Genomic DNA, 19209 nt, shown 5'->3' on the forward strand with positions numbered 1-19209 from the left:
GATCTTGAAATGGAAGGTACACTTGGAATCAAACCAACATGGCTCCTCGATACTACAATAACGGTCAGAATGGTCGTCCGAGCCTTGATCCAGTTGAGGAGCAAGAATTCGCAAAGCTATCGGAGCAACTAGTATGCAATCTTAACTACAAACAGATTCGAAGTTCTCATTCACTAGATCAAGTGATGCATCCTGTTTTGTTACCATGATGGCACATTAAGGGCTTCTCAAAAAATGACCCTGTCCGAAGCGTGAGATCATTTCTGAGAAATGGCTCAAAGCAGTTGAAATATTATTTTCTTTAGAAGAAACACTGAACATTCTTTTTGAAGGATAGCTGATTATTTATGACAAATATTCGCAATGCAGGATAGCTGATTGCAGTGGTCAAACATCAACTAGCTGGTGCTTCAGAAAACAAATGGCTGGACCTTAATGAAGGGTTGCTAGGTGATCACAACCATGCTGGGTTCTTCAGTGAAGTCACAACTGCCTTTACCTGTAGGTAGTTCTTAAGGCTATCGATGCCCTTTTCTCTTCCTTGCCCGCTCATCTTGTAGCCGCCAAAAGGAATTGTAGCATCAAATACATGGAAGCAGTTGAACCATACGGTTCCGACTCTTAGTGCACGCATCAAGGTATTGGCGGTGTTCATGTCGTTCGTGAAAACCCCTGCAGCCAGCCCGTATTCAGTAGCATTCGCTCTTTGTATGACCTCATGAAGGTCCCTATCATCATCAACATGAGACATGATTATTACCCAGACTGCCCAATGAATATTTTCTATAGACAGGGAGGTTATTGAAAAAAGAAGAAGACATCCTCTTTGGCAGAGTGTCACTCACTTAAACTTCAAGATTGATTGAACTGGCCCAAAGATATCCTCTCGTGCAATCGCCATTTCATCCTAGAAAACAATGATGTTATGGTGGAAATAAAGCAAGCATAAATGTAGACTTTCCTGTAGCTGTTGGTGGCTCAGAAAAGCCATACCTTCACATCTGAGAATACGGTAGGCTGAACGTAGAAACCCTTGTCACCTATTCTATCACCTCCTGCTACAAGGGTGGCGCCGCTGTCAATGCCAGACTTGATGTAATGCATGATCTTTTTGAACTGCTTCTCGTCAACCTGGTATATTTGGAACAACCACAGAATATGATCACCAAAGCTTTCTGAGGGATAGATTATCCTTCAACTACATCTAATCCTTGGAAGCAGCCATGCTGATGAAAGATGGAGAGGGAACCAGCTTTTTTTATTAAGGTTCAGAAAATTCTATACTAGGAAGATCTTTTCTTTTCTTCATTTTTGAATTCTATCATCTTTTCTGCATTTTCTGTATAGTGTCCCAACTTGCTTATCAATTTGGTTATCTTCAGGCTGAACCATAGCTTCTAGGGATAATTTAGAAAGAAGATTTGCCAATACGTTTTCCATTCTTACATGCTCGGTTTCAGCTGAAGCAGAATTGATTCTGATTCAGTCTTATATATACTCCACTTTGGTAGACACTAATTTCTATCCATCGTCTGACATTGTGATGATTTACGAAAGTACTTATCGTACACAATGACAGCAAGTTCACAAGATCCACATACCTGAGGACCTTGTTCGACACCATTCTTGAAAGGGTCGCCGACAACACGTTTCAAAGCACGTGCCTTTGATTTCTCTACAAACTCATCATAAACACGTTCATGTACAAATGTACGTGATCCAGCACAGCAGCATTGTCCCTGTAAGACAGCATCAGATTGTGCATTGCAACACATCATCCTCCAAGAGACATGGCATGCCTCTCGCATAAACATTCTTTTCTTTTTTTCAGCTAACACTTCTCTGATAAACTTGATTGAACGAACCTGATTGAAGAACAATGCAGAATGTGCAAGCTCTACAGCCTGATCAACATCAGCATCATCCATTATAATCATAGGAGACTTGCCTCCTAGCTCTAAGGTCACTCGCTTAAGGTTGCTTCTTGCAGCCAACTCAAGCACAATCTTGCCAGTATCAGTTGATCCAGTAAAAACAAGCTAGAAGAAAGTAAATTTTTGGAATTAGTATGCATAAAAAAGGATTATAAAAGAAAAAAATGGCACTGCCATCTAGAAGAACATTTCAATTATGCATGTAGATAGACATACATATGATCGCAATTTCATGTCGTATGATAATTCCACATTAGTCACATGAATGAAATTTTGAAATACCTTGTCAACATCCATGTGACTAGCAATAGCTGCACCAGCAGTTGGACCAAATCCAGAGACCACATTTAGAACACCAGCAGGAAGCCCAGCCTGAAAAAATTGTATGTAAATCTAATAAATCCCAAGAAACAGGAAAGAAAATTGGTAGGCTCTCTGTTTTTTAGGAACAGTGCCAAATTTCTCTCCAAAAAAAGATGGGGAACAATAGCAGATCGACTATATTTACTTATGTGATCTACAAGCAAACTTATACAACTATATAAATCATTTTTGATGGCAATAGATGAAAAATATTGAAATTTCAAAGAACTAGAAAAGTGTAAAAGAAAACAAAAAATTAGCATAAAGGTAAATGGATAGAAATATCGGAAAGATATCTCTATTGGTAGGCTGGCAGCCCATATACTTCAAAAATTGGAGACAAAACTGCTCCTGTAGACTTGTATCCTGCTACACCCCGCAAGGCAATATTAAGTCATTTTCTATACAAAATACAAGGAAAATGGTTTGCATCAAATACTTGAATCAACATTGCTGAAAAACTCCAAATAGGACAGCTATTTGCCTGTACATCCATCTCTGTCTCATATTTTCATATATTAAGGCCCAATACTATATGCAAATTTTCAGTTCTAGTATCTCTATTTTGCTCATATGTACCTACCAAAGAAAAATTGTATGCTATTATACACGTCAACACAGATGTAGATATTTCATAGTATCATGACCATAACAAGCTCCTAATAGGCTCATCCATATACTTGCATTTTATATACTAGAATTAATGTAGGAGGTCTCATGTCGTCATAGGCTTATCTCCAAATTCATGCTGGTATCTTGTCATTACCTAACGAGTGTCTGTTGGAAGTATATGATAAAAGTTAATGTTGGAGATCTCATAGCTGACTCTCTTCAAAGACATTTCTTTGTTATTCTCTTTTAAGAATTAATAAGAGCCATTTCATTTGAATATCTTGCCAATACGAAAGCAATGTATTCAGTTTAGTGTTTACTTCTATTGTTGTTTATGTTTAATTGGACCATTAAGATTCACTCATGACTCAATATGTATCCATAATGCAAAGCAACAATGCTAGAACCTTATGCAAAATTCGAATGCTAGAATCCTAATGATAAATATCCTGCTACTTATTTGGCATTGGTTATTTTATAGGCTGTATAACCAGCAGATTTCTGAACATGGAAAAGAAATATCAAGAAGATAATTCTAGTATACAAGACTCTAGCTATCTAAGAAAGTAAAAGATACAATTGCCGGACAAACCTCATGCAACAGTTTAGATACATAAAGAGCAGATAGAGGAGTTTGCTCTGCAGTCTTCAATACGACAGTGTTCCCGCATGCTAATGCCGGGCCAATCTTCCAACCAAACATTAGGAGTGGAAAATTCCAAGGGATAATCTGACCTGCAACACCAATTGGCTCATGCAGAACTTGCACATGATGTGGACCATCAGCTGGCACGACGAGTCCGTGTATCTTGTCTGCCCAACCTGCAGGATATCAAAGAGATGATCTAACAATTCACAAGCGATACAAAATTTAAACAAACAAATAATCATATTTTATAATCTTTCATGATTATAAGAAAGATTATACGCAGGTTATCCTATCATCAAAAAATATTTCAAAAAAATAGGAATTCCCATTTCACATACAGATATTTTTATATGTATCTAGATATATACATGAGTGTATATTTATGTATGAATAATTTTATATTTCCAAATATACATACTTAATAATTCAAAGATACTTTCAAAAAGAAAGTACTTCTAATATCAAAAAGTGGCAAGCCTGGATTTTACAAAAAAATATATGTTTACATAAAAATGTTTGCTTTCAAAGATAGTGCATATATTATACATGCTTACAGACATACACACAAACTAATATGATATCAACTTTCCAAATTATAGATGACTTACATATTATAGAGATGCATGTCAAGTACTTGCATATACATACATAGATAGGGAGACACATCGATGTATGCATGTTTAAGTACATATATTAAAAATACATAATTTGGTAAACATGCACGTGTACATGTAAACATCGACAGGTACTAGTGTTTACATTTACATACACGGTTGTTGTATGTGTCTGTATTTATAATATTGTATGAAATACATGTATGTGTCAAATTTTTTGCCCAAACCAATTCATACAAGACTACCAAATAGCTGAACAGATCAATCTATAAATTACAGCTCTTTTCGTTTTCTATGATATAAATGTTTTTTTTATATCTTTAAGTTTCTAAATTGAATGCCGCACGACCCTGTTACATGCCATATGTTTGTCCTGTGTCACTTAACTATTTATGGTGGTGTATAGAATACATGACCCAGTTAAATGACATAGTTGCAAAAAAAGGGCTTGGGTCAATATCAGCTTTCAGCGTTACCAGCATAATATCGCATCAGGCGTGTCACCATTGGAATTTCTTTTTGTGCAGTATGTTCATAAGGTTTCCCACCATCCCAAGTTTCAAGTGCTGCAATCTCATCATTGTGTTTCTCAATCAAATCCGCGAACCGATAAAGTATGTGTGATCTTTCCTGAAAAAAAAAAAATCACAAAGAGCATGACAATGTGCCCATACTATCACAGCAGCAGAACTCTGGAGATGATGAACGGAAACTATGCCTCAAAAATAAAACTTTCAGAGCATTACATAGCCGCTCATCTTTGGCCATGGTCCTTCATCAAATGCCTTGCGAGCAGCAGAGACAGCACGGTTGATATCTTCAAGATCCCCTTCGGCAACATGGGCAATCACTTCCCCAGTCCTAGGATCTAAGGTTGGAAATGTCCTACCTGGGACGAAGGTAATTTCCAAACGTCAGTTTATCACCAGAAGAAACCATGACATACTTTTTTTTTCAAAACAAAGCAGCAGTTAAAACGTTTGATACCTGATGCTGAGTCCACAAATTTTCCATCGATTAGAAGCTGCGTATGGTGTACCTCAACTGGTGGTGTGATAGGTTCAGCAGCAATGCTAAACATTCGAAGAACACCTAATGCACGGTCATGTGTTCTAGCTGAAAACAAAATTCATTGATTAGAAGCAGAAGCAATCAAAGAAGAAAACAGGAAAAAAAAGGGTTAGAACCAAGTTGGAATGCATCTTTAAATGAAATATTCTCAAGTAGGGGAACCATATGCTGATGGAACTGAGGTTATGGTTTTTATTATCAATGGGAAGAAAAAGCTTAAAACCCAAAAGAAATACAGTGAATTATCAGTTAAAATATTTGCAAAAGAAGAAAAAGACAAAAGAAAAAAAACTTTATATCTCTGAACCATCATATTCGATACATCTCAGAAATTATATATACTCATGTACTGATTCCATACAAAAAAAATAATATAAGCTAATATAAGATCATGCTAATAAAAAAAAATAATATTCGTTAATACAAGTTATTATGTGATCTCTAAAATTACTCTAACAAAATCATGCTAATAAAGAAAAATAATACAAACTGACACAAGATCATGCTACAAAGAAAAATAATACCGATCGATGCAGGATCATGCTAGCAAAGAAAAATAATGTGAACTGATAGAGGTTGTTACGTGGCCCTAAAATTATGCTAACATTATCATTTATATTTCACTATGTTAATTCCCGAATTTGATAAAGTGAAGGGAAAATAATGGTTGTACGCTATTTTTACAATGAGGTGGTGACCAATAATTGAATCATCCAGATATGACGAGAAACAGAGTTTCAATTCATATTGGACTTGGCTTCTTTTGGAACGGCTAGAATTTTGTCAGCAGCCTTTGGAAATGGAGTCATCCTGGAAGAGGCACGTGAACCCCAATCTCCAATCTTATCCTTCTCAGTGGATGATTCTCGTTGTTTGTGTGTCGTCATTTAGATTATCTTCTTCACTATTTTCCTTGTGACTGAACATTTTCTCTCATCTAACTTGTAATTATTTTGTCTTATTCAACAAAAGCAGGGTGGCTCCTCCTTTTTTCTTTTTCTTTTTGATCAGAAGCTCCTTTTAGCCCCCTTTTCATCAAAAAAAAAAAGGGAGAAAAGAATGATCCTGATGTTCTAAATAGTATTTAGTGTCAGAGTTAATCCAGATGCAGGGAAGTTGGTGATGATTGGCGAGAGATTTTGCCATGCTTCCATTTTTCAATGGCTAGCAGCGAGCAAAACTTGTATAAGCTACAAAAGCTAAAAAATTTCCCCAACTTTTAATTAATCATACTAGAAAAAAACTCAGATCAGATATGCCGTACTTGTTTAATCCATCTGTTTTTTTTTTTTCAAGCAGACTGCTCGATCGATCAAAATCTTTTACAGAAATCATACAATCTTCTTTCAAAAACATTAATGTAGCAATAAAAAATGTAAAAACGAAGTCTAAAAGCACAGACTACTCCATCGATCAAAATCTTTTTGAGAAATCATACGATCTTCTTTCAAAAACATTAGCAAATTCTAACAAAAAATGTAAAAAATAAATCAAAAAAATAGTAGAAACCAAAAGCAAAAAACGACTGTTCCAAGAAGTGATCTCTCCGAGGAGAAAGATTGGAAGCGCCTGCGCAAAAATAAGAACTGAGAAGTACAAAGTGAACAAAAATGGAGGGGAAAAAGCAAAATCACCTCCTCGAAACAGAGAGGAAGAGCAACGAGCTGCGTAAAAGGAGTGGGAAAGGAGAGAAGACGCAAGTCTTCTTGCCATCGCCATGGCCTTGATCTGCAGAACAACTTCAGCGCGGAGAAGGAAAAGAATATCTGTAATTCTCTGCTCTTGCTCAAGTAAGGCTACCTTACCATGCAGACTGTCAGTTGGCAACCCAAGTACTTAATAAGTCGAAAGAGCCGTACGTTTGGAGCTTATGATTAATTCTGGCTTGTCATTTTTTAGGGAGGGTAATATTTGCCAGCAAGGTTTCAATAATCGAACTACTGAAACCCTTCCAACGAGCGTAACGGCCGTTATTTATTTACCGGGCTCGTTTGGTTCGTGGAAAGTATTTTTCCTCCAAGGAATATGATTTCTGGGAATCAGATTCCTAGGAAGAGGATACCTAGGAAAGTACTTTTGGCATGTTTGGTTAACCATGGGAAAGTGACAAATTTCCAAAGTGCTTATGTTTGGTTGACCATCCACTTTCCTAGAAAAGTTAAGTATAATTCCTATTATGCCCTTAATAAAAATTAGGTCTTTAATGCCTCTTTAATGCTTCTTTAATGCTGAAGGGTCTTTTTGGGAAAAAATAAAAAAGGAGTAATTCCCACCTCATGGGAAAGTAACTTTCCCATGTTTCTCATGGAAAAGACTTTCCCATGAAATGTGGGAATCATATTCCCATGGGAATACAACTTTCTCATCTCTCTCCTTTGAAAACTCCAACCAAACAAGAGGCATTTCATTACTTTCCCGTTGACCACACTTTCCCCCCTCCTTTTCCTGCGAACCAAACGAGTCCATAGTGTACAGCTCCAAAATTTCATTTTTTTAATATTAAAAATAATATTATAATAAAAAAATAAGAAAAAATACAGCAATATTTTTTTATTTTTTTGTATACCGACAAAAGAAGTTCATGAAGAATGAGAGGAACAGCCTCAAAAAGCTCTTTAGAAGGAGCTCTTCTGAGTGATGGGCAGCAAATGAAGCAATTAGTCGACAACGCTATTCGCTTTCCGAACGACATGAGTAATATGGAAAGCATCAAGATTTCCGAAATTCTATATATGTTTCGAAGCAGCGGATGCTGATCGCCATTGATGTGCCGTCCTGAAACCAATTGATAACCGTGGCGGAGTCACCTTCCAAATAGATACTATCTGTACTCAACATGCATCCGTATGCGCTACTAAAATTTTTAATTTTTTCAATTAGATCCAAAAAAAAACATAATTTTTTAGATGTAATTTGGCACGATCTTCTATCTCCATCAAGATCCTTGAATATATGGTTGTCAGTTGATAGCATTGCACGCCTTGAAATGCCCTTCCCTGTTGAGAATCAGGCTCCATCCGTGGAGAAGCTTTTCTTCTCCCTCACCCGTCCTTCCACTGATGCCGCCGCACACCACTTTTTCAACACCGCCCAATTCGGCAGCCTTGATGACGATTTCAGCCCCAACATCGACCGCCGACTCTTGGTTGACCTGGGGCTAACGCAATGCAAGGGGATCGAGGAGTTGGTGGGGATGCTCCAGATCACGATGGGGTGCACCGCGACGACGCCAGTTACTTGGTCGGGTTGGATCAGATTGGATTTTCAGTTTGAGTCAACTATTTAATCATTTTTTTATAATTAAAATACATATTTTTTAAAAAATAAATAAATCGAAAAAGAGCCAACTAGATGTAAATTTTCATTCAAAAGTTTTTAATTTTACGAAAATAATTGATCATTCTTAAGCTTACAAAGTATATTGATAAACTTGAGGGTATTGTAAATAAAAGTTTATCATATGAAACAACAAAATATGAAATTTTAAATATAATTAAATGAAAATAAATGACAGGATCTAATTGCTGAGATACAATGTACACTCCAAGTTGATAAGGTAAGTGCCGAAGAAGTGGATAAGCCTGAGAAATGCTAGGGTAAACAAAAAAATCTCCCACATACATATCATGCAATTGATATGAAATGGTTTCATTGGACAACCTCTTGGGTCCAAGACAACATGGATAGCATGGTGGGAAAACATATCAGAGAAGGGGGACAAGTAACACAACTTTTTTCAATAATTTTCTCTCTGACATATTAGAGTGCATGAACCCATCTATATATATAACCTCACATGGATTTGTAGGGGCTTACGTTAAGATCATAGACTAGATACCTTGGGCTGAGGTTGTATATTTTGCATGGATTCACCATTGGATCACCATCTAGAGATCCGTGCAAATAGATGAGAGGCACAATTCAGAGTGCTTTAAGATCTGTGTAGGTGTCGTCAAACTGTGGATTCATGCAAAGAAAGGTGAATCCTTCTTTGAAGCCAAAGATGCAACCCCTATCTACATACTACATGCCGCGCAAGTCCATATCCAGGCATTATAGGTTCCCACTCGAGTTAAAATACCAACACTATCCAACGAACTTAGAAATAAATGTTGCGTTCTCTCTTTTACTTAATCCTAAATATAGAAAATTCCAACTTTTATACTAACTCACCCTAACTAAGTTTGGATTATGACTTCTCGACAGTATCCAAGTTTGGATTAAGACTTCCAACAGCAGAAAATTAATACGAGTTGTTTGTGAGATTAAAAAAAGGGAAAGTTATACAACCCAGGCTAGTCAGAGATATAACATATTTGTATGAGATTTCTTTGTTGTTTTGTTATTTTTGAATTACGTACTCTCACTTGCAACCCTGACTAATTAGCCTAACACGTAATTAATACCATCTAAGAATGAAGGATAACGTGCCAGGTGGTGAATCCGCTGGAGGCAGAAGCGTAGGAGTCTTAAGCTCTGAATTTTTTTTTTCCAGGGTTGTTCGTGAGGGTTGTTCATAAAAGTTGAGTTATTGCATAACGTCATCAGACCCAATTCGATTAGAGCAGGACAAAAGTAGACCTGTGGTTCATGTTTGGTCGCAAACATGAATCTGGTGGCTGGCTAGATGTTGGGTCCGGATGGAACGTCAGTCATATTGTGAACTATTAGTAAATGGGTTGGGTCTAGATCTAAACCATGAAGCCAAAAGAAACCTAGCTTGGTTATGGATCGTGCTAGATTGCATCCTAAAATGGAAGATTGTTCATCAAACCACACTAAAATGGAGCTCATAAAAGCGTCAAAGCAGCAGAAGATGTGGACCCAGGACCTCACCCAAAAAGGCTAGAAAAGATATTTTTGAGGTTTCTTAGTTCTATATAAGTACTCAAAATCTTTTCGGCGAATAATCAATATGGAACTAAACACACGCCCGTACGGTCCTCATAGGTACCACCAGAATGAGAGGATAACCAAATGTTGATTACTCGAGAATGATGACTGGCTGGAATTTCAGACATATTCTGTTGCCCCCATCTTCTTTAAAAGGAGAGTTGTACAGGATTTATTGATGTCACGATTAAGTGAAACCATAAAATAATAATTAAGCTCGCCATACCAGTTGCTAGGTCAAATGAGAAGTCCCTCTACTCCATTAGCAGGCAGACTTCAGCACCTCATATCAGAAACTAGTTTGAGATTTCTATGACAAATGGCCAAAGCCGTAAACACTCGGATTGCAGTAAAGCTTAATATTGGAGTTCAAACAACATCTTCCTGGATGGTGTCTCAGTGTTGAAATCACTATTTTTTCTAAAAGCATAAGCTGATAGGATGAGGTAGATATATTAATATATTTTATATTTTCTTACACTTTTCGTCACATGTGGGCCGGAGACAAGGTTAGAACTCAGGACCTCTGCTCTGATACTATGTTAAAATCACCACTTATCCCAAAAACTTAAATTGATAGAATGAGATAGATTTATTTATGTATTTTATATTTTTGTACACTCGGAAACCAAATAGCAAGACCGTAACGTTAGAAGATTACAGCCATGCAGGGTTCTTCAATGCGGTCACGACTGCCTTGGTCTGTAAGTAGTTCTGGAGGCTATGGACGCCCTTGTCTCTTCCGTGCCCGCTCATCTTGTAGCCACCGAAAGGAATTGCAGCATCTAAGACATTAAAGCAATTGACAAATACTGATCCAACTCTCAGTGCACGCATCAATGTGCTGACAGCGTCCATGTTGTTGCTGAAAACTCCAGCAGCCAGCCCGTAGGGAGTGGCATTTGCCCTACGTATGACCTCGTTAATATCGCTGTCATCAAACATGAAATATGATCAGTATTCAGTGCCCACGAAAGGGCAATAAAGCAGCAGGCCTGCTCCATGACTACTTAAAATTCATTTCCTCATTACTAAAATATATAAATGGTTATTCTGAGATGTTCTGAGCCCTTTTACCTTAGGGCCTGTGGACCTTCTATCCAGTATGGAGCAAAAGAAAAATAAGGTATTTATTATGCAGAAAAGGAAGCACAGGACAATAGATTCAACTTACTTACACTCATCCACTAAAAATGCAGGGTTCATAATTGAAGCAAACAGTCATCAGAAGAAAAAAAAAGACAAGAAAAAAAGAAAAAGGAAAAAAAAAACTCTGAAATCACAAGTTGAAGGCATGTTTGGAGAACTGTTACCTGAATTTTAAGATTGATTGAACTGGCCCAAATATCTCATTCTGAGCTATCTTCATTCCATCCTAGAAAATCATCGTACAATGGATTAGGTGAGGCATGAATGTACATTATCCTGGAAGTTCTAGTGCGACAAACGAACCATATATATATACCTTCACATCTGCAAAGACGGTAGGTTGAATGAAGTAACCTTTGCTACCGAATCTGTCACCCCCTGCTATAAGGGTGGCACCACTGTCGATGCCAGATTTGATGTAGCCCAAGATCTTGTCAAATTGCTTCTCATCAATCTGTGATGTTTAAAAGATCACGAAATAACATCACTATCACCTTTCTAAAGAACGGGCTTCCCTACATGAACATTTGTTTCCTTGAAGCAGTTAAGCTTGATCAAAAGCAAGGCGTTCCACTGTAGTGTCTAAACTTCGGTCCATATGGTCTACTGTTCTTCTGAAGGCGTTCCACGTATAGTGTCTAAACTTCGGTCCATATGGATTTCTGTAAACATCAAGTTGTCTACTGTTCTTCTGAAGGGGTTCTACGTATAGTGTTTAAGCTTCGGTCCATATGGTTTTCTTCAAGCTAAAATATAACATATCATTAATAATTTCGTTTAGCAAGGTAGACCAAATTTTTCTGACATAAATTCTTGTCCTTTCTGCAGACTTCAATAACCAAAAGAAGCAGAATATTTGGTTCAGTCTACTTCAACTCTAGCATGATGCTAATTGCTAGTTATTAATCCTTTGATGATAAAACATTTTTTGAAATTTACGATCACTATAAGCTCCTCAAAGGATTCGAGTTATAGCCGATAGAATGAGAAGGAAATTTCTTAAATGTTTGCAGATAATAAAAAGCAAATCCTAACGCCGGAAAAGGAGAGAGATTTATATACACACCTGAGGACCTTGTTCAACACCATGTTTGAAAGGATCACCAACAATACGCTTCAAAGCACGAGCCTTTGCTTTCTCAACAAACACATCATATACCCTTTCATGCACAAATGTACGAGACCCAGAACAGCAGCACTGTCCCTGTACAATAGCATCCAATTGTACATTAATAACATCATTCTCCAAGAATGTTTCTGTGCTTTAAGTGCAGTAATTAAATACAATTGATTGAACAGACCTGATTAAAGAACAAAGCAAAATGTGCAAGCTCTACAGCCTGATCCACATCGGCATCATCCATTATGATCATAGGGGACTTGCCTCCAAGCTCTAATGCCACTGACTTGAGGTTGCTTTTTGCAGCCAATTCAAGAATAGTCTTGCCAGTAGCAGTTGATCCAGTAAAAGCAATCTGAAAATAAAAGAAAAGAAAAATATCAAATTAGAAGATATAAGGTGGATTAGAAAAAGGACCAAGTTTTGTCATGTCAACTGGAATCATCAAAAACTGATGCATTTACTATATAGGCTACTGCATGCTATTTGCTGTAATGGGAATGAACACTAGATGATAAGCATTTAATCAGCCCATCAACCTCCAGCTACCAAGAATCATGTCTTTCTTCTTTCGTTCCAACTTTTCTGAGTGTTTACGATCAAATTTCAGAAAAACTAAAATCCATAAAATTCTACAAATCACCACGTGTTATTGCATCATTTATTTGTAAAGTCCCTCTTAACCAATTCTTAGCTCGATTGGAAAATTTAGATAATCCCTATATTATTTCTATAGAAAGGTGCTAACTGGCTCATATGGGCATTTGAGGTAACTTGGCCTCATTTAAGAAAATTTTCAGCTACAAGTCACTCAAAATGGTTGGTTTCGAATTTCCCTAAAAGAAAGAAAAGGATTATCCTCATGCATTTCTGGTGGAAATACCTGGAAACCTGTAAGAAGCCATTGGGGTCACCTTAGGGCACCGACAGAGTCAATTGTTTGCCATAAGCCAAATTCTATATAAATTATAATAGTTAGAAGAAATATACCATACTCTTGAATATGGCATGAATAGCGCACTATTATTAGAAAGTCGATGCCTGATTAGCATTTTCAATTTCTAACTTTCAATTTTAGATCTAATCTATAAGCAAATGCCTGCGAGACTTATCATGGATAAAGTAGTATTTTATTATAAGGAGCTTGAGAGCATACGAGTTTTATAGTATGCAGGAGTGGAGCATATGCAACAATATGCAGAGTATTTTGATTAGAAGTGGAAGGAAAAAATTTTAATAGCTATTAAGGAGTGGAGCATGACATAAGAGGCTATACATCTCACACCAAACATCATGGGGAAATTAGCAACATGTGGCATACAAAAGATGAAAAAAATCACTATGAATAAATACTATACTATAATTTCACATTGCTGACAAATTCTAGATGATGGTAAGAAGAATAAATTTTTGAAATACCTTGTCAACTTCCATGTGACTAGCAAGAGCTGCACCAGCAGTCTGACCAAATCCAGACACTATATTTAGAACACCCTCAGGAAGCCCAGCCTAAAACATTTACAGACAAATTCATTAAAATCCCAAGGAAGTGAAAAATTTGAAAAGAAGAAGGATTTATTGATTCTGTGCTCTCAAAGAACAACACCAAGTTCCTGTTTCCTTTTTTGTTTCTGCAACTAATGTCAAACGTATAAGACATCGATAGACAACAAAGTTGTGAGGGAAGAAGAAGGCAAGCATGAGAAATGCAAAATGGAATCAGATAGCTATACTGGATAGCTGTCAACTGGCAGGCAACAACACCATGTACACAAGTCACAGACAGTATACATCAGAGGTTGGAATTAGTTCTCATGATAAATTCAGCGACATCATGAGAAAAGCTTTTCGAGCTCGGCAGGACTGCATCATTTTCCGTATAACATCGCAAGCATTTCCAGCACAACATCTTTTCAACACTATGAAAAAGTCCATCACTAATCCATACACATAATACGACTGCATAAGAAGGGTTAGCATTGGATTCCTCATACATGCTCTTATCTAAGGAATTTTCTTACTTCCTCTCTCTAAGAATTACTACAGATGCCCTTCATTTGAATACTTTGCAGATATAGGGACAAGATGCATCACTGATCAGCCAAACAGATCCACCAAAAGATGCCTCCATCTCGCCAACTTTTTGACTGTAGACCTATATGCCATAGTCCAACATCAAGACTCCTAGTTATAGCAAAATATTCTCATATCTACGTCCATATGTTAGAGGCTGAATTTATGACCTCAAGAAGATAAGGAATCGGCCATCCTAAAACTATAATCAGCAAATTTTTGAAGAAGAAGAGCTAAATATCAAAAGGAAGATATAAAAAATACCCAATTCTATCTATCCAATGAAAGTAAGATGCAGTTACTGCACCAACCTCATGCAATAGTTTAGACACATAAAGAGCAGATAGAGGGGTTTGCTCTGCAGTCTTCAATACAACGGTGTTCCCGCATGCTAATGCCGGGCCAATCTTCCAACCAAACATTAGGAGTGGAAAATTCCAAGGGATAATCTGACCTGCAACACCAATTGGCTCATGCAGAACTTGCACATGATGTGGACCATCAGCTGGCACAACGAGTCCATGTATCTTGTCTGCCCAACCTGCAGGATATCAAAGACAATTGGCAAGTTGCATGATTGGGAAAACTAACGAGGTTAGTCACAACAAATCATTCTCCCTTTTTTTTTGTTGTTGTTGAAGGTAGAAGGAAGCAATTGTCACCTAAAATTATTCGGAAGAAGAATATATAATTGAAGAAGATCGTACAAAAAGAGAGAAAGAACAAGGGGTTACTGTGTGTAAGAAAATATAAAAATATATAAATAAATCTATCTTATCCTATAAGCTTAAACTTTTGGGACAAGTGGTAATTTCAATATAAGAAAATATAAAAATATATAAATAAATCTATCTCATCCTATAAATTAAAGTTTTTGGGAGAAGTGATGATTTCAACTTGGTATCAGAGCAGAGGTCCTAAGTTCAAACCTTGTCATCGCAATTTTTAATCTTATTATTAAAAATTTGACATGTTGGGCTCACCCATTCAAGAAAAGTCCGGCCGGAAGAGTGTAAGAAAATATAAAAATATATAAATAAATCTATCTCGTCCTATAAACTTAAGCTTTTGAGATAAGTGGAGATTTCAACTCAGTGGGTTGCAGAAGCTCTCTAAACCTTAAAAGTTTCGGCTACATCAAGCAGACAGCTTTTGTTCCTATTTTACCATCAGGTTTTTTATTCCTTACCCCCATAATATCGCATCAGACGGGTCAGCATTGGAACTTCTAAATTGGCAGCTTGTTCATAAGGCTTCCCATTGTCCCAAGTCTCAAGTGCCGCGATCTCATCGTTATGCTTTTCAATCAAATCCGCGAACCGCAGAAGTATGCGCGACCTTTCCTGAACCAGAGAATTTTAACGGAACACGACAATTTGACTCATCTTATCGAACGTATCTTTGACGAGGTTGTATGAGATTGGTGAAGCCTTAAAGTGCTTAAAAAAGGAGACAAAAGTTTCAGAGCATTACATAAGCAGTCATCTTGGGCCACGGTCCTTCATCGAATGCCTCGCGAGCAGCAGCGACGGCACGGTTGACGTCTTCGGCGTCTCCTTCAGCGACATGGGCAATCACCTCCCCGGTCCTAGGATCTAATGTTGGAAATGTCTTACCTGGGAGCAATGGAATTCCCGAAAATTAGCTTGTCATGCAACGTACCGAGGAACAAAGCGATCGCAGGAGATTGGAATATGCCAATGACCAGAAGGTCCTTCATTTAGTTTGACAAAAAAAAAAAAAGCAGTTTGTATCATAACAGGGCGATGTACCTGATGCTGCATCCACAAATTGCCCGTTGATCAGAAGCTGTGTGTACTGGACTTGAACTGGCGGCGCGATCGGTTCTTCAACTGCAACGGCAGTGCTAAACCTCCGAAGAACCTCCGATGCAGGGGCACGCGATTGGTCTGAAGTTGAGTTTCGCAAAATGCAATCAGATTCAGTCGGGAAACAGGAAAGTACTTATGATGTATTCTGAAATAAAACAGAGCATCCTCGAGTGGGGCAAGCAGTAGACCAAAAGAACAAAGAAATTTTAGCTGGTTCTCAGAATGCGCATCACAGATAGGATAAATGGAAGAATTGTTGATTAGAAAGGCGTTTTCTCTTTTTTTTTTCTGAGAATAGATTAGAAAGGGATTTTCCTTTTATTCTTTTTATTAAAAGAGTATATCCATCTAAACAGGGCAAGCAATGAAAAACAAGCAAAAGAATGAAACTTGCCATCTTAAAAACTGATATGGCTTATCTCCAAATAGGAATAATCATGAACAAACATGGAATGATCCATATGTTTAAAATCCACTCAAGGTCAATCAAAAACAGAGCCAAACTAGATGCAGAGGATAAGTGGCAATAACAACTGATTTTGCCTTCCAATTTGCATCTGCTGGCATGAAGAAAATCTTGTAAAACAAAATCCATTTGATTGAAGCATCTATTGAAATGAGACGGTTCGGATCTAGATAGAAAATGCGACGATCAAACATCGAATCATGCCGATGTTCCAATTTCCCATTACAGTCATTCAAACAGAACCATGCCGGATGCAGGGGATATGGAATGGCAATAACAGGCCACGGATTTTGCCATCCAATCAGCATTGGCTTGCACGGAACTACTAGCACGTATTAAGTTTTGTAACTTTCCAGGATCGCTGGAATTGAAAACAAAAAGGCAACCTTCCTTAAAAGCTAAAACAGAGGAACGTGTCTATCTCCCCTCACAAAATGACAGATTGACACTAAAAGACTAATTTTTTTTCTACATACCGTAATTAATCGATCAGAAAATTCACAATCCAGAAACAAAAGTCGAAATCATGTCAAAAAGCCAGTCGTCAACTATAGGTCTTTCTCCAAATAACTTGAAAACAGGTGAGACAAGTCGGCAGGTGCAAGTAGCGACAGCCCAAAGAGCAAATTTTGGCTGCGCATGATCAAAGAAAGCAACGGCAAAGGTGGAGAAGAAAAATGAGGAAAGCGATGGAAACAACACGAATCGAAAAGGATCAGGATAGAACAGGGGATCACCTCCATGAAAAATTGAGATGAGAGAGCGAGGAGAAGTGGAGAAGGAGCGGGAGAGGAGAGAGGACGTAAGCCTTCGTGCGATCGCCATGGTCTTAATTGCTCAGGTCTCTGCCCTCCGCTCAGTAGTGAATCTGTGAGGAAAACGAGCTCTGTGATTATTTTTTTACCTCTGCGCTCCGATCCGGTGGCAGGGCTGGTATTTATACAGGCGGGAGAGATGAGGGCAAGACCGTTAATAAATCCATGGACAAGGTCATTTGCTGATGACATTTTTCAATATGACCATAATTTCGTTTAGCCGCATTTTACTAGTTCAGACGAGAATTCAGAAGCGGATTGATGGAATCGTGGCAAATCTTAATTGAATCCAGAGATTCCCTGCTTACTAGGTTTATCACCTTTTTAGAATTCCTTCTAATCATTGCCCCTTATTAATTTATATAGATGCTGCTGCTCCCTGGATTACTTCGTTTTGTTTTGAAAAAATATGGATATCTTATCCACAATCTTTGAATATAGTAGAAGAAGCTTGGAGGATTCCTATTAGGGGTGATGCAATGCACCGTATAGCACAAAAACTTAGAACTTAGAAAGAGGACGTTGCGCGGATGGAACCATGAATGCACGGGCAACATTTTTAGAAGGTTGGAGGTGGTAAAGGTGTCAATTGCAAATTTGTAGAAAAAAAAAATCAAAATAGAGAGTTTTCACCGGAGGAATTGTTTGCTCTCCATTCTTATCTTTCCATCCATTATTTTTTTGTTGTGCTAACAAGAAATATTTTAGAGACAGTAATATTTTTAGAAGGTTGGAGATGGTAGAGGCGTCAATTGCAAATTTGCAGAAAAAAAATTCAAAATAGAGAGTTATCACCAGAGGAATTGTTTGCTCTTCATCCTTATCTTTCCATCCATTATTTTTTTGCCATGGTAGCAAGAAATATTTTGGAGACAGTAACATTTTTAGAAGGTTGGAGGTGGCAGCGGTGTCATTACAAATTTGCAGAAAAAAATTCAAAACAAAGAGTTATCACCAGAGAAATTGTTTGCTCTTCATCCTTATCTTTTCATCCATTATTTTTTTGCTGTAGTAACAAGAAATATTTTGGAGACGATAACATTTTTAGAAGGTTGGAGGTGGTAGAGGCATCAATTGCAAATTTGCAGGAAAAAAATTCAAAATATAGAGTTATCACCAGAGGAATTGTTTGCTCTTCATCCATATCTTTTCATCCATTATTTTTTTGCTGTGGCAACAAGAAATATTTTGGAGACAAGTCCAAGGCAGTCTAGGTCACACAAGGGGCTCAAAACATAAAAACTTTTTTATCAATCCGCGGTAATCTGAAGGCACAGGAATTGTATTCGGCGGCTAAAGTATAGTAATTGGTAGATTACAGGTAGTATGGATAACATTAGAAAGAAAATTTTTCTTTTTTTCGAGATAAGCTAGATGGCGGATGCAACCAGAGTCTCATTGTCATCCTTTCCGGAGCCTGTTAGCAAAGTTTCTGGAGCAGAAAATACCTCTCTGCTAAGCCAGGTGACTAAAAATGAAATCAGAGCGATTATAAGTCAGATAATAGAAGACAAAGGTCCCGGTCCATGCAGATTTTTCTCCTCTATGTTTTAGAAGATATTGGATGATTATTCGAAAGAAGGTGGTTGCAGCTACCTAATAGTTTTTTAGCACTGTA

The 19209-nt window shown here is 37.5% G+C and overlaps 3 protein-coding genes across 3 annotated transcripts; all 3 read right to left on the reverse strand.

Moving 5' to 3' along the window:
* Positions 1 to 260: 260 nt before the first annotated feature.
* On the reverse strand, positions 261 to 7063 carry LOC103710055 (aldehyde dehydrogenase family 2 member B7, mitochondrial-like). The gene is made up of 11 exons (XM_008795644.4): positions 6878 to 7063; positions 5160 to 5288; positions 4919 to 5061; positions 4649 to 4802; positions 3502 to 3731; positions 2217 to 2306; positions 1866 to 2039; positions 1602 to 1739; positions 994 to 1131; positions 846 to 907; positions 261 to 728 (listed from the first exon to the last, which is right to left on the reverse strand). The coding sequence occupies exons 1-11, from the start codon at positions 6960 to 6962 to the stop codon at positions 455 to 457; spliced, it is 1617 nt and encodes a 538-aa protein (XP_008793866.2). The 5' UTR covers positions 6963 to 7063; the 3' UTR covers positions 261 to 454.
* A 3628-nt stretch (positions 7064 to 10691) lies between these two features.
* LOC103710071 (aldehyde dehydrogenase family 2 member B7, mitochondrial-like) lies at positions 10692 to 13905 on the reverse strand. Its single transcript, XM_008795661.3, has 6 exons — positions 13825 to 13905; positions 12587 to 12760; positions 12352 to 12489; positions 11602 to 11739; positions 11450 to 11511; positions 10692 to 11067 (listed from the first exon to the last, which is right to left on the reverse strand). Exons 1-6 carry the CDS (start codon positions 13837 to 13839, stop codon positions 10794 to 10796), a joined length of 801 nt encoding a protein of 266 aa, XP_008793883.3. The 5' UTR covers positions 13840 to 13905; the 3' UTR covers positions 10692 to 10793.
* Positions 13906 to 14458: 553 nt separating this feature from the next.
* LOC120111395 (benzaldehyde dehydrogenase, mitochondrial-like) lies at positions 14459 to 17783 on the reverse strand. The gene is made up of 6 exons (XM_039128442.1): positions 17681 to 17783; positions 16251 to 16388; positions 15952 to 16094; positions 15668 to 15821; positions 14790 to 15019; positions 14459 to 14560 (listed from the first exon to the last, which is right to left on the reverse strand). The coding sequence occupies exons 1-6, from the start codon at positions 17781 to 17783 to the stop codon at positions 14459 to 14461; spliced, it is 870 nt and encodes a 289-aa protein (XP_038984370.1).
* Between the last annotated feature and the right edge of the window lie 1426 nt (positions 17784 to 19209).

This window comes from Phoenix dactylifera, chromosome 7 (assembly GCF_009389715.1).
Source record: "Phoenix dactylifera cultivar Barhee BC4 chromosome 7, palm_55x_up_171113_PBpolish2nd_filt_p, whole genome shotgun sequence".
Lineage (NCBI taxonomy): Eukaryota > Viridiplantae > Streptophyta > Magnoliopsida > Arecales > Arecaceae > Phoenix > Phoenix dactylifera.